Below are 13,425 nucleotides of genomic sequence, written 5' to 3'. Positions count from 1 at the left end.
GACATTTCCCATCAGCCCCTGCCAACCATACACTAAGTCTATATTCCGTCACTTACTACTAGTGATGAGTGGATTTATTCGCCATCTCGCGGCGTATTTCTGCATTTCGCCACCTGCAATTTTTTTTTTAGAGAAACTGCTGCAAAAATTCGCCTCCGGAAAATTTTGCTGCAACAAAAAAAAAATCGTCATGTAAAAATTGACGTGCATTAAAATAATTTTGACGCCCATTGACTTTAATGGATTTGGACAAAAAGTCACGCAAGTAAAATTTGTCGTGCGTTAAAATTATTTTGATGCCCATTGACTTTTCACCGTTTGCTTCTGAGTTTCACAAATTTTTCTGCGAAACGAGCCAGATTCACCCATCAATACTCAGTACATATAATTGTTCTGACAGTCAGCTCTGGGTGTCAGCTTCTCTGCTGGGCCCTATGAGTCTGACACTGACCTGTTCTCACCAAACCTTCCTAAACAACATTCCGAGGATCTAATGTGACAAAATGATTTTGCTTTATAACTTTCCATTTGTTTTCACATGTAAGAGAACGGCCAGGCAAGCCAAGGAGAGGAGTCACATCAAGAAGTTTTCTACGGCCTCCAAGTATGGGTCAGACATCAGCAAGTTTTTCTCCAAGATGTAAAAAGAAAATTGTCCTTGTACATTTCTGTATGTATTTCCCACACTGCACACAAGCACAGCCATGCAGTTAAATAAAGTGGTTTCATTTTCTAATTACATCCTGTTCTTTTAATTTCCTGTCTCATCAGTAACCAGGTCTGTGAATGGAAACATGTTGGTAGGAACACTCTGTCCGTCGTCCCCCCGAGCTCTTAATCTTACTCCATTGCTGGCCAACATATATAACAGCAGTCCTGCCCTGCTTTATGGCTGAGATTCTAGCTATCTGTATAACAGAGTATTCTGTCACAGATCCTATCTTACACATACTTAGACCTGGAAATGAAATGTATAAAAGCATGTTTTGGGGCCGATAGTATCCATTTAAAGGGATTCTGTCATGATTTTCATGATGTGGTTTTTATTTCTAAATTACACTGCAAATAATTCACTCTACCATATACAATTTAATTCTTGAACAACAAGTGTATTTTTTTAGTTGTAATATGGGTGTGTAGGCAGCCATCTCAGGTCAGAAAGAGCCAGCACTTTAGGATGAACTGCTTTCTGACAGGCTGTTGTTTCTCCTACTCAATGTAACTGAATGTGTCTCAGTGGGACCTGGATATTACTATTGAGTGCTGTTCTTAGATCTACCAGGCAGCTGTTATCTTGTGTTCGGGAGCTGCTATCTGTATACACAGAAAGTAGTGCTACACAATCATTCTCACCGCTCTTTGCAGCGTCAGGTGCTGACTGTGACTGTCTGCCCAGGTCAAATCCAATAAAGGGCCGGTTATGCCCAAAACGTTGCTTTACTTGTCACACAAATAAATTATATTTTCACTGAACCAGAGTGCTGCTGGAATATGTTTAGGGAGTTGCTATCTGGTTACCTTCCCATTGTTCTGTTGGCAGGGGATGATATCACTCCAATTAGCAGTACAGCAGTAAAGAGTGACTGAAGTTTATCAGAGCACAAGTCACATGACTGGGGCAGGTGGGAAACTGAGAATATGTCTAGCCCCATGTCAGATTTCAAAATTAAATATAAAAAAAACTTCTCTTTTGAAAAATGGATTTCAGTGCAGATTTCTGCTGAAGCAGCACTATTAACTGATGTGTTTCCCTGACCGTATCCCATGAAGCAAACCAATCTGGAGATCCAGCTCTGTCTCTTACTGATTGGGTCAGTCTGATTGTATTATACAGAGTAAAAGGAATGGGTCAGTCTGATTGTATTATACAGAGTAAAAGGAATGTGAAGTGAAACACCTGAAGCCGCTGAAACCACGATGCTCATGCGCACTTTGTTCCACTGATGTCACTGAAATGTTCTGCACATGCGCACACACAAGTTTTCTCTGCAAATCGTTAGAAATTGCCTGAAATCAAGTGACGGGAGACCGGAGGACAGAGAGGAAAATCTTGTAACTCCTGATAAAGTGGGGTAGTTGACAGCTTTGATTATATAATAATTTCAACTAGAAATGGATATGAGGCAGGACACTGATGGAGCAGCTCCCACTAGTGGCCAAAGACAGTAACGCGGTTATAAAAGTGCAATAGAGCATTTGCCTACTGAGAGGAGGAGGAGGGGGGATCACCCACTATATCTGCAACTATAGCCATTAAATAGGACACAGCAAAGATGATTTATTAGGAAATGAAACTATATGAACATTCCATATGTTTAACAGCAAAATCACCGCTAGAAGCCTATTCTCCATATCCCACAGTTTCCCTTCCTTAATGACACTGATGTGTAGAATGAATGGTTTGTGCCGGCTCCTGGGGAAGCACATTGCCTTTCTTTGTCCCTTTCTCTTCTCTCAGGTTCTGACTCTTGATACAATGTAGCACAATCACAGCCCATACCTGCAACTCTCAGGAGTTTTTTACATGCTTGTGTTGCTCTCCAACTTATTTAACATTTGAATGTGGCTCTTGGGTAAAAAAGGCTGGGGATCCCTGGCCTATAGAGGATGCTGGGATATCAAAATATTATGGCCGCCTGATGCTGAGAAGAAAATTAGCCTGGACTGGTGCATTGTTTGAAAGAGGAGTGCTGGTCCAGGGTCTGTAGTAAGTAATTGGAATCAATAGGGGACACCTAGGAACTTGGGACATCCCAGTGATTTTGCCTGTACTTGTCCTTTAAGTGGGGAAGCCTTATAACTGACCCCCCTGTGGCTTGGTTCCTCCATTCATTTATAAAGGAACACTAGATATTCCTGGGATTGTGTCAGAGCCAGAATGTCCTTAGCAGCCGACCCATTAGAAAACCTTGCGTGAATTCCTTGGCGGTTCCAGCCCTAGAGGAGACGTTGCCTTAACAGTGACACGCGGTGCAGAGCCAGAGACCTGCTCATCTTTCCTAGGACAAAGTGACAGTTGGACGCCACAGTTCTGCCCCAATGTAATGTCAGTTTTCTGCATTAATAAGAACATATTGCTGCCTTCCCTCCACCAGAACCCTAAGAACCAAGCACAGATCCAGCTGTGAGTCTGCATGGGGTCCCATATTCAAGGACGAGCATTGGAAGAGTCAGCAAATTCCTGGAGTCGGATTCATTAATTCTGCTTCCCAGCGGTACTGGGAAAGGTTCTGCTGCTTAAAACATCCCCTATAAATACAAGGTGCATCACAGCCTGGAATAGATGCAGGAGTAGACGGGCATGGGGCGTGCTGTGGACATTATAAGCTCGTGGCACCAATAGGAACATGATCTGTAATGAACTTATCTGCTGGGCACTGTGTGTTCACATACAGGATGAAGGAGGTTACTGCTCTGAAGAGCTAACACTTTAAACAAGAGGGTAATACGTGATGCCAGTCACAATGGTTTGGGCATAAGGCTATAAGACTTGTACTGAATCACACGCTCGTAATACATGTCCATGGATCGTTCCTTATGAAAGGATGGAATTCCAGAGATTCCCCTGCTGGTCCCCAATGCAGGAAACACCCTTCCCTATTTCTACCAAAGACCTTTATAATTTAGCAAGTCCTGCAGTAAATGTGAGGCCCAGGGTGCCCAGTCCGACACTCAACTAAAGAACAGCAAGTGAGAAAGACACATGGGGGGGGGGGTCAAAGAATTACTAAATGATATGTTTTCACAAGATTCTTCATGTGCCCACCTTTAAATATGTCTGCACACACAACTTTCCACATTTTTAAGGAAAAGCCCCTCCTGCTGCTCAGTTTTGCAATCCGTCCACTCTTTCTGCTCCCTTTCTCTTTCTATCTCTGTTCCTTTCCCTGTCACTCTTTTCCCCTTTCTCTGTCCCGTTCCTTTCTCTCTCTCTGCTTCATATTCTAACTGGGACAGACACATAATACAAAGGGAAGATGTGTTTGTTCCTGGAAAAGAAAATAATGGATAGGAAAAGCTTTATTCTCTTTTCCAACGCTAACAACCTAGAACTTGTCATTTTTGTCACCATCGAGACTTAATTTGACACAATTCACCCAATCTTCCTACAGACTCACCGCTCATGAGTCCTCTGATACTCATCCGACTGTCTCACCCTACTAATCTGCTCTCTGGTTCTATATAGGCACCATCTCTCCCTACTATACCTGCTATCCCACAGCCACAGTCCCTTCCCAGAGACTATTATCCCTCTGCTACTATAGACACCATCTCTCCCTACTATACCTGCTATCCCACAGCCACAGTCCCTTCCCAGAGGCTATTATCCCACTGTTACTATAGGTACCATCTCTCCCTACTATACCTGCTATCCCATAGTCACAGTCCCTTCCCAGAGACTATTATCCACTGTTACTATAGGCACCATCTCTCCCTACTATCTCACAGCCACACTTGCCTGTACCCCTCCCATAGTTTCTAATCCCTGTTTTGTAGCCGTTTCTTCTCATGAGAATTCTCTTCTGTCGCTGCCTTTTGTCATTTCTAAATTTATACTTGACCCATATCAGTCTGGATGCGGCTCTTCGTGCTTCAGTGGAATGGATATAGCAGGGCTAACAATGACTTAGTTACACAGTAAGAACAGACAGTGGAGCTCAGTGTAGGTTTGGGCACGTAGCATAGAGCAAGCTTTCTCTTTTCTCACAACCCCTCACACTTGGCAGGGCTGACAGAGCGGAGCTGTGCTGTGGTTTCTCACCTCTCTCTTAGATCAGACATAGAATGACATTCCTGTTAGTAAGTGCCACTAATCACCAGCCTGGCACAGGAATTACTGAGGATCACAGCTCAATATACATTTGGGGAAAATTGTATTAATGACACGACTGATGGTTTCTAGGGACAACTGACTACATTAGATGTAGGGGAATGCAGGTAAAGGGGCAATTAAAGTGAGAGGAGAGAGTGGTTGAATCAGAGGCAAAGAGATGAGGAAATGGGGTAGAAGAGGAACCTGACCAACCTTCACCCCCCACTAAACTCTGTCTATAGCCCTCCCACCACTAATTATACCTGTCACTGATGTTATTGGCTAGAAACCCCAGCATGCCTCAAACTTCACTTGCTAAAGAATGCTGGGAGTTGTAGTCCATGAGTGTAAAAGAGACAGAGCCCAGTAATGTGTAACACAGAGAGGGTCTGACCCCTGCAGCCTGTATCAATTCATTATATGTTACAGATGAATAATGATAAATCCTCCCCCACAAAGCAACAGAGCTAATGAGGAGCCATGCTATGTGCATAATGGTGGATTTAGACGCGACACGTTGCAATAGTCCAATAATTACAGCTACTTATCTCATTTGTAGCCATAATGAGCTCTACGTCCTCCCCGTCCAATCACATCTGTTATTGACCCTGAGACTGGACATCACATACAGTGAGATTTCACAGAGAGGTCATTATATTGATGAGCTCAGTGTATGGCCACGGGGCATGCTGGGAAATGTATTTGTGTGATTAATGACACTGATGTCCCTAATTAAAGCTCACAGGTTTTATTACTTACAGACAGACTGACATTATACAAATGCTTTTATCTGCTGGAAGCTGCAGGCTGAGTGTTGGTCACAAGCTTGTCTGTCACATGCCAGCAGCCAATCACAATCAGCACAACTACAGGCTCAATCTAATCGCCAGGGAAACAAATCTGATTCTTTTACTGCTCTAAAGCATTAACCCTTTGTGGCCAATTCTGGCTTGTGTAGGGGGGGGGATACCCGAATGCTATGCACATAGAAACACAACCCCTGCAGCATCAGCAACATTTAGAACAGAAGGGCTGCTGCTCCGCTTGAAGGCAATAATAAAGGGGAAATAACCAAAGAGAAAAGAAAGTTTTGGTTCTTATATGATTTTAGTCATGTATAATACAATAGCACTGATCTACACCTCTGGGGTCAGAGGCAAAGTGACATCCCTTGTATCCCCCTCATACCAGCTTGGGGCGTATGGAACTTGCAGGACTTTCACTCATGGTTGTTCCCTCCTACCTTGTTCATGAAGTTGTGATACTCAGTTTGTCCATAAGGTGGAGCCCTTGTTGGCACAACATGATACTTTACACTACTGATATGAGCCAATCCATTCTCTGACTGAACAGTGGGAGGGTTGAGAAGACAGCGGGATTGGATACTGCTCAGTACCGACACCTGCTGCCATATTATTTAAAGGGTTAGTTCACCTTTAAATATGTCCTATTCTTTGCAACGTCTTTATTTATTTAGTAGATTTTTTTTTCTCCATTTTTTTAAAATATTACCTCTTTTGCCAATTTCCAGATAAAAACTATGGCCAAGGGAGACTTCAGTTTTATTATTGTATTTATTGTTACTTTAACTTACTTATCCTTCTATTCAGCCCCTTTCCTATTCATATCCAGTCTCTCATTCAAAGCACTGCTTCATTGCTAGGGTGCATTGGATCATATCAGACCAATTGCAACTTGTCTCAGCGTATCCCTGTGTGCATCATAGTAACAGATCATTTATATGTAACATACATTAGGGAGTGGTTTCCTTTAGAATGGGCCCCACATCTGTGAAGCTTCTTACAGCTGGATGGCATCACCTCCGCCATTGAATTATTTAATTACACAATGGCATCAGGCTGCTCAGCGGATGGACAAGACACAGACAAAAGAATAAACAAAGAAGAGCCTCACCGACTGATACAAGAGGATTTCAGGGCCCTGGTTACAGGATGCAGTCAGTACAGGAAAAGTGTCTCTTTCAGATTAAAACACTTTAAATTTACACTACATTAAAACAATAGCAAGCTCATGGGAATGCCATTATATAGATATACTACAAATGGAGTCCAGGCACCCCTCCCCCCAATACTGCAGCCCTGCGCCGCTGAAAGGGGTGCCCCTAGCAAAAATAAATAATTTCAGCAGTCATTTCATTCCAGCACATTCAGATGTCTCAACTCTGGCACAGCGCCCGTCTCTGCTCCCCGCACCTAGGATGGCCACCTGGCCGGTATTTTACTGGCCTGGACGGTAAAAAGGATGGTTGATCCCAATGTTATTAAGAGGGGGAAAAAGATAAATATATAGAAATGCCGGTATTTTTTCCCAAGAAAAGGTGGCAACCCTACCCGCACCCATCTCTGCTGCCTGGGGAAATACTATATTTTCTACCCACTTATGACTAAATGAAAATAGCAGTTCCCACAAAACCTTGTGCTTAGGCTATGAAGGCTACTGGAGATTCGCCTAAGCAGCAATTGCCTCAGTGTGACTGGCCACAATCTCCCATAGTGCAGTATTACTCTCCTCACAGCACAAGAGGCATGACACAAAGTATGGGTGTGGGCAGTAGAGAAAATAGAATTATACAGGTTTAGCTTTAACAGGAACAAGGTTTCCCAACCAATCCCAAAGACATATATTACATGGCCTTTAAATGGTCACCTTCATGATGAGATTATAATTAATGTTTAACTCACTTAAAGACACAAAGTGCACTAACAAAGCTTTCTCCAAAGTCATGATGAGCAGAGCAAAGCATCTCACACAGACAAGCTGCCTGGGACTTCCATCCATGGATCTGTAGCGGGTGCTGATTGGCTGGAGAGCGTCAGAAGAAGGACGTATCAGAGGAGAAGGCGCCAGTGAGTCTGAAATCTTCCTTAGTGAGGACGCTGTACATGCGCTGGGGCAGCACTTTGGAATAAGGGGCAGGTCTGGGGACGCTGGTGCGTAGAATGAGCTCTCGGCCAGCAGGAGAAGGGAAATCTGTCCCAGATGTCTGTCTGCGATCATCTGAGGAGCTGGATCTTTTGGGCTCCTCCTCCACGGGGGCCAACGTCAAAGCCTAAAACCAAAGGATAAGATTAGAACATCACGGTGGCCTCCTGATAAAAAACCTCTAGTAAAGAAGTTCTAATGATACAGTGTCACGGGGGAGAATATGGCACAGAGCAGTGCATGGATGGATGCAGGTAGATACTTGGAAGGGAATGTGATCATGGATGTAAGAGCAGTGGCGGGCAACCTACATATTGCATCACTACTACTCCCAGCACGTCCCACAAGATGCTGAGAGTTGTAGTTCAGTGTAAGCCAGTATAGGTGTGTTACAGGGCCTGGTTGCTACATGCCAATAGTTACTGAATAAGAAGGAATGAGCCAGAAATTCTAGCAGTTACCTCATCGGAAGATTCAGACAGCTTGAGAGAGAGAAGATGGAGGGAATGGAGAGGGAAGGAGAGAGAAAGGCAAGTCCAGGATGGGCACAAAAGGGTCAGACAAAAGCGCAGATTAGTAAATCAAACACAGTGATATAGGGAGACACAGACAGAAATAAACACGGAGACATTAAAGGGAAAACAAATGAAAATGAAACATTTCATCCCAATTAGAATATGAAATGAACTTTTGAGCCTTTATGTATTACGGGCTATCAGGTGTATGGATTCCACATAAATACCACGTAAATACCATTAACCCATACACTGATCAATGCCAAGCTGTACATTCACTGGAGACAGTGGCACAGAAACACCAATAAGAGCCCAGCACTGAAACAGTTAAAAAGTATTATTATTGGGATTCAAAATGCTGAAAGTGCAGCAGAACTGAGCCCAACAATTACAGAACCTAAACTAAATCTGAATGCAAGGAAACCATGTGCCTGTAAGAACTTTACTGCCCTGCCCCTCCCAGAATTACTAAACCATAAATATGGCTACTTACCCTCTGCACAAACATCTTGTGGATGATGGTACCAGCGGCTCCTCTCCCGGCTCCAATGATCGGAACCTCTGGTTGGTCCAGCAGGCAGCTCACAAACCTGCAGGAAGGAAAATAAAGGAAAGATACACTACTAAATATCTCTCTCTCTCTCTCTCTCTCTGATGCACTTTCCCTTTAAAATAAGGTCAACTAAGAAGTATTACTTTTCCAAATCCTCTTTCTCCTCAGACTTTTCACACCGGTCAATTGCAAACTTCGCCTTCAGAGATCTCGCCCTCGCAATTGCCGCTTCCACGTTACTGATTTGGCTGATGACGTCCTGAGGAAAGAGCAAGGTTTAATAGAGAGGCGGGGGGGGGGAACTGGCTAGTGACTCGTGGCTAATCACTTACTTCCAGTTTCTTGTCGTCGGGACTGGGAAAACGAAGGACTTTGCTGGAATGAGAGATGATTTGCTTTATGGCTTTCCTGCCCGACGGAATGTCTTCCGCTGCCTCTGAATGTGGCACAAAACCAGTTAGTGCTCAGCTCATTGAGACAAGATGCTTTTATGGAGCACCAGCAGTGCACTTACCTTCCTCCTTTAACTTCAACAGAGCTGCATGAATAACACAAGGCAAGAGGTGCCTGGTCAAGTCAGCCGGCTTCTGAACCGCAAGGTAATGCAGAACCTGAAACAGAACTGCCAGGATTTAGTCACAATAAATGTGGATAACATAATGCCAAAATATGCCCAGCTCAATTCTTCTCTGTATATTTATTATACATATGGGTAGGAGGTGCCATATTTTTACCCTTAGACAGTACAGTATGAGGATATAAATTGCAATCAGCTGAAGCAAGCGATACAAAACCTTTTGGCACTCTCTTAATCCATTACCTTTTCTGCCTCTTTGGTATCATCAAACAATCTCCGTTGTCGGCGGGCAGGGATTGGCTTGGCCGTTTCCCAGGCTTCCACCCACATGTTATTGGGGATTTTCATGCGGGCACTTAGTTCTCCTTTGAAGATCTTGTTACCTTTATCATCCATTACCTCCTCTTCAATATAATCCCTGGGGGAATACCACCTTACAAAGTCTTCCAAGCAGCAGCCTGGATTAGCAGCCTAAAAACAAAACAAATGCATGTCAGTCTATTGGCCAGAATCTTCATTGCCAAGTATTGACGGAGTCTGCAATGACCTGATTTCAATTTGTAGAAAAATGTAAATTCTTATCAAGGCCACTGAGAGTGCTGCATCTGGAAGTCTATGTTTATAAGCGTTCAAACATGAAACAGTGACCCCAGCAACCAGATGGTAATAGTTTTTTATTTTTAAATGACAGTTTACACTGCAAATAATTCACTCTACTATATAACATTTTGTTCCTGAACCAGCAAGTGTATTTTATTTAGCTGTAATATTGGTGTGTAGGCAGCCATCTCAGGTCATTTTGCCAGCACTTTAGGATGGAACTGCTTTCTGGCAGGCTGTTTTTTCTTCTACTCAATGTAACTGAATGTAACGCAGTGGGACTTGGATTTTACTATTGAGTGTTGTTCTTAGATCTACCAGGCGGCTGTTATCTTGTGTTAGGGAGCTGTTATCTGGTTACTTTCCCAGGCTGCTGGGGAGGGGGGGGGATATCATTGCAGCTTGCAGTACAGCAGTAAAGAGTGACTGAAGTTTATAAGAGCACAAGTCACATGACTGGGAGCAGCTGGAAAACTGACAATGTGTCTAGCCCCATGTCAGATTTCAAAATTAATTATAAAAAATCTGTTTGCTTTTGAGAAATGGATTTCAGTGCAGAATTCTGCTAAAGCAGCACTATTAACTGATGCATTCTGGGAAAACATTTTTTCCCATGACAGTATCCCTTTAATATTGATTCAATTCTATCTCTACTTGTCCTTCATGGGAACATTAAAACAAATGACTGGTTACTAGGAGCAGTGAGTATAACCAGCAATCTGCTATAGTCTCCCTTGCATCTGAAACCAGTTCTGAGACTGTATTGTTACGTCACTAACTACATCATATAAATATTTCATTTTGGTGTGAAACCCCACATGGGGAACTTGGCTGTGTTCAGACTTTGCTGGGGCCAAGGGGCAGATTTGGAGGTTGGTTTATTGCATTTATCAGGATTCATATTGTTTATAGAAAAATTCCCAAAATACACAAAAGCATTTGTTACGCGGGTCACAGTGCTAACTCTGTAGAAGGAAGTTAGCTAGTAACTACAACTAGTTAAAGGAACAGTAACACCAAAAAAATGTGTTTAAAACACAGCAGCTTATTTATATAAACAATAGAAGTGTTTCTGAAGCAAATGCAATTTTACCAGTGCAGGGCAACACTGCATTATATTTTTATTACTTTAAAACAATTTCATTTTTTGATGTTACTGTTCCTTTAAGACTAGACATGGCAATGCTGAGATGCAAATGATAACTGCTGCCCTATGAGCTACTCTGGGCATCAACCAAATGATCCAGGGTGCAAAAAAATGGTTAGTAACCTTCCTTTGACATCACTGCTCCTGTGCCACACACATCAGCCAATCGTTGCGGCCAACATTCAAAGAGCAGCTAGATATTAACCTTAAAAAGTTATTCCTTGTTAAAAAAAACTTTAATATGGTGTAGAGAGTGATATTCGAGACAATTTGCAGTTGGTTTTAATTTTTATTATTTGTGGTTTTTGAGTCATTTAGCTTTTTATTCAGCAGCTCTCCTGCTTGCAATTTCAGTAATTTGGTTGCCAGGGTCCAAATTGCCCTAGCAACCCTGCACTGATTTGAATAAGAGACTGGACTATGAATAGGAGAGGCCTCACTAGAAAGAGGAGTAATAAAAAGTAGCAATAACAATACATTTGTAGCCTTAGAGAGCATTTGTTTTTAGAGGAGGTCAGTGACCCTCATTTAAAAGCTGGAAAGAGTCAGAAGGCAAATCATTTTATAATAAAATTATAAAAAGGAAACAATTGAGGCCAATTGAAATGTTACTTAGAATTAGTCATTCTAGAACATACTGAAAGGGTGAACCACCCCGGGGGTGGGCAAGTGAACTAGTGAAAAAAAACTGCTCATTATCTCTACTTCACGTCTAGAGAAAGCTCACAGCTTATGATACTGGAGACTCCTTCTCTACAGTCCAGCTGCCCATACTGCTAGTCTGTTAGGGTAAGGCCACAGGAGGAGATTCGGGGAGATTTTGTCGCCTGGCGACTAATCGCCTCGTCTTTTGAGCGACTATCTCTCTGAACTGCCTCAGCGTTTTTCCCCATAGGCTACAATGAAAAGTCGCCTCCACTAATGCACATGCGGCGATGTGTTTTCAATAGTCGCCCAAAGTTCGGGCAACTATAGAAAACGCATCGCCGCGTGTGAATTAGGCGACTTTTCATTGTAGCCTATGGGGAAAAACGCTGAGGCAGTTCGGGGAGATAGTCGCTGAAAAGACGAGGCGATTAGTTGCCAGGCGACAAAATCTCCCCGAATCTCCTCGTGTAGACTAGCCCTTACATAACATTCTCATTGTGACATCACTCATTTACCTTAAAGGATTCCATGTCAGAGAGCAGGCAGGCACTTTGCATCCGGGCCCTTAGGTGGGCTCCTTCGGCTGAGGTCCCCAGTTTTGCCAATACCTCAGATTGCTCTTCTAGGAGATCGTCTGTCATAGGTGCCGGGTCCTATAACATATAATGATGAGAAGAGGGAGACAGTGTGTATATAAACATTATACTTTGGGTATAAATTTATTCCATATAGCAGCCAGACAAGCTCCAGTCTCACCAATCACTAAATCATACAACTTCAAGTCAGGGGCCACTCACGGCAATTGATAGTCACCAGTGGAAAGGCATGAAAGTTTGGTCACTGTGAATATAACACCTAGTGGGGTCAAATAGTTTATTTAAAGGGGAACTATCGTGAAAATAAATTTTTTATTAGCTTCAGCGTACTGAAATAAGAAACTGAAATACAATCAATTAAATATTCTGCATTGTATCTGAAATAATCAAGTTTATCTTCACTATTCCTCTCTCATCATCTGTTTCTCTTCTTTCTGTCTTCATTCAGGAGTTGGGTGTCAGATGAATGATCCAATGTATCTTATAGGGGGGCTCCTTTTGCCTAGAAGATTTATTAGAGCTCACTATTAAAATCACCAGAAATTCTGTGTCTCTACATGCAGAATGTGCAAAAGGCAGTTATTTTGTTAGATTTTGTTTGTACTGGAATCAGTTATTTGAGTGAGCTCAATCTGCTCTCATCTGCTCTCATGCAATCCCCCCTATAAGATATATTGGATCTAACTGTCAATGAATGTCAGAAACCCAACTCCTGTATGAAGACAGAATGAAGAGAAACAGATGCTGAGAGAGAATTAGTTAATATAAACTTGATTATTTCGGAAACAATGCAGAATTTTTAATTGATTGTATTTAGAAAGTTTCTTACTTCCCTATGAGGAAGCTTATATAACATTTTCATTTTCACAATAGTTCCCCTTTAAATAATATCAAAAATAAAAACCCTGCTAATCCATTAGAGAGAGCCTGTCACTTTAATAAAGAGCCACCAAACTATTTAAATAATGAGATAATTAGATTAAACAGAATATGAAACATTTGTGAAAGATATTTATTATCTGTCCAATACATT

The 13,425-nt window shown here is 42.4% G+C and overlaps 2 protein-coding genes across 3 annotated transcripts in view; one reads left to right on the top strand and one right to left on the bottom strand.

The window, feature by feature from the left end:
- zranb3.L (zinc finger RAN-binding domain containing 3 L homeolog) overlaps positions 1–739 on the top strand; it is a 156,521-nt gene extending 155,782 nt beyond the window's left edge. Inside the window, exon 21 of the mRNA XM_018235689.2 lies at positions 546–739. Coding sequence (XP_018091178.1) covers positions 546–644 — 99 coding nt within the window. The 3' untranslated portion in view covers positions 645–739. The remainder of the gene's footprint in view (positions 1–545) is intronic.
- Positions 740–5,545: 4,806 nt separating this feature from the next.
- Positions 5,546–13,425, bottom strand: part of rab3gap1.L (RAB3 GTPase activating protein catalytic subunit 1 L homeolog) — a 42,753-nt gene continuing 34,873 nt past the window's right edge. Inside the window, exons 18-25 of one of the 2 annotated variants that reach the window (XM_041575677.1) lie at positions 12,312–12,449; positions 9,645–9,872; positions 9,339–9,435; positions 9,157–9,260; positions 8,968–9,083; positions 8,765–8,861; positions 8,218–8,238; positions 5,546–7,883 (exon numbers count right to left, since the gene is read on the bottom strand). In XM_041575677.1, the coding sequence (XP_041431611.1) occupies positions 7,647–7,883; positions 8,218–8,238; positions 8,765–8,861; positions 8,968–9,083; positions 9,157–9,260; positions 9,339–9,435; positions 9,645–9,872; positions 12,312–12,449 (1,038 nt within the window). In that variant the 3' untranslated portion in view covers positions 5,546–7,646. 2 annotated transcript variants of the gene reach the window in all.

This window comes from Xenopus laevis, chromosome 9_10L (assembly GCF_017654675.1).
Source record: "Xenopus laevis strain J_2021 chromosome 9_10L, Xenopus_laevis_v10.1, whole genome shotgun sequence".
NCBI classification, from domain to species: domain Eukaryota; kingdom Metazoa; phylum Chordata; class Amphibia; order Anura; family Pipidae; genus Xenopus; species Xenopus laevis.
The sequence above is the reverse complement of the archived record's forward strand: the minus strand, read 5'-3'. Positions and strand labels throughout refer to the sequence as shown.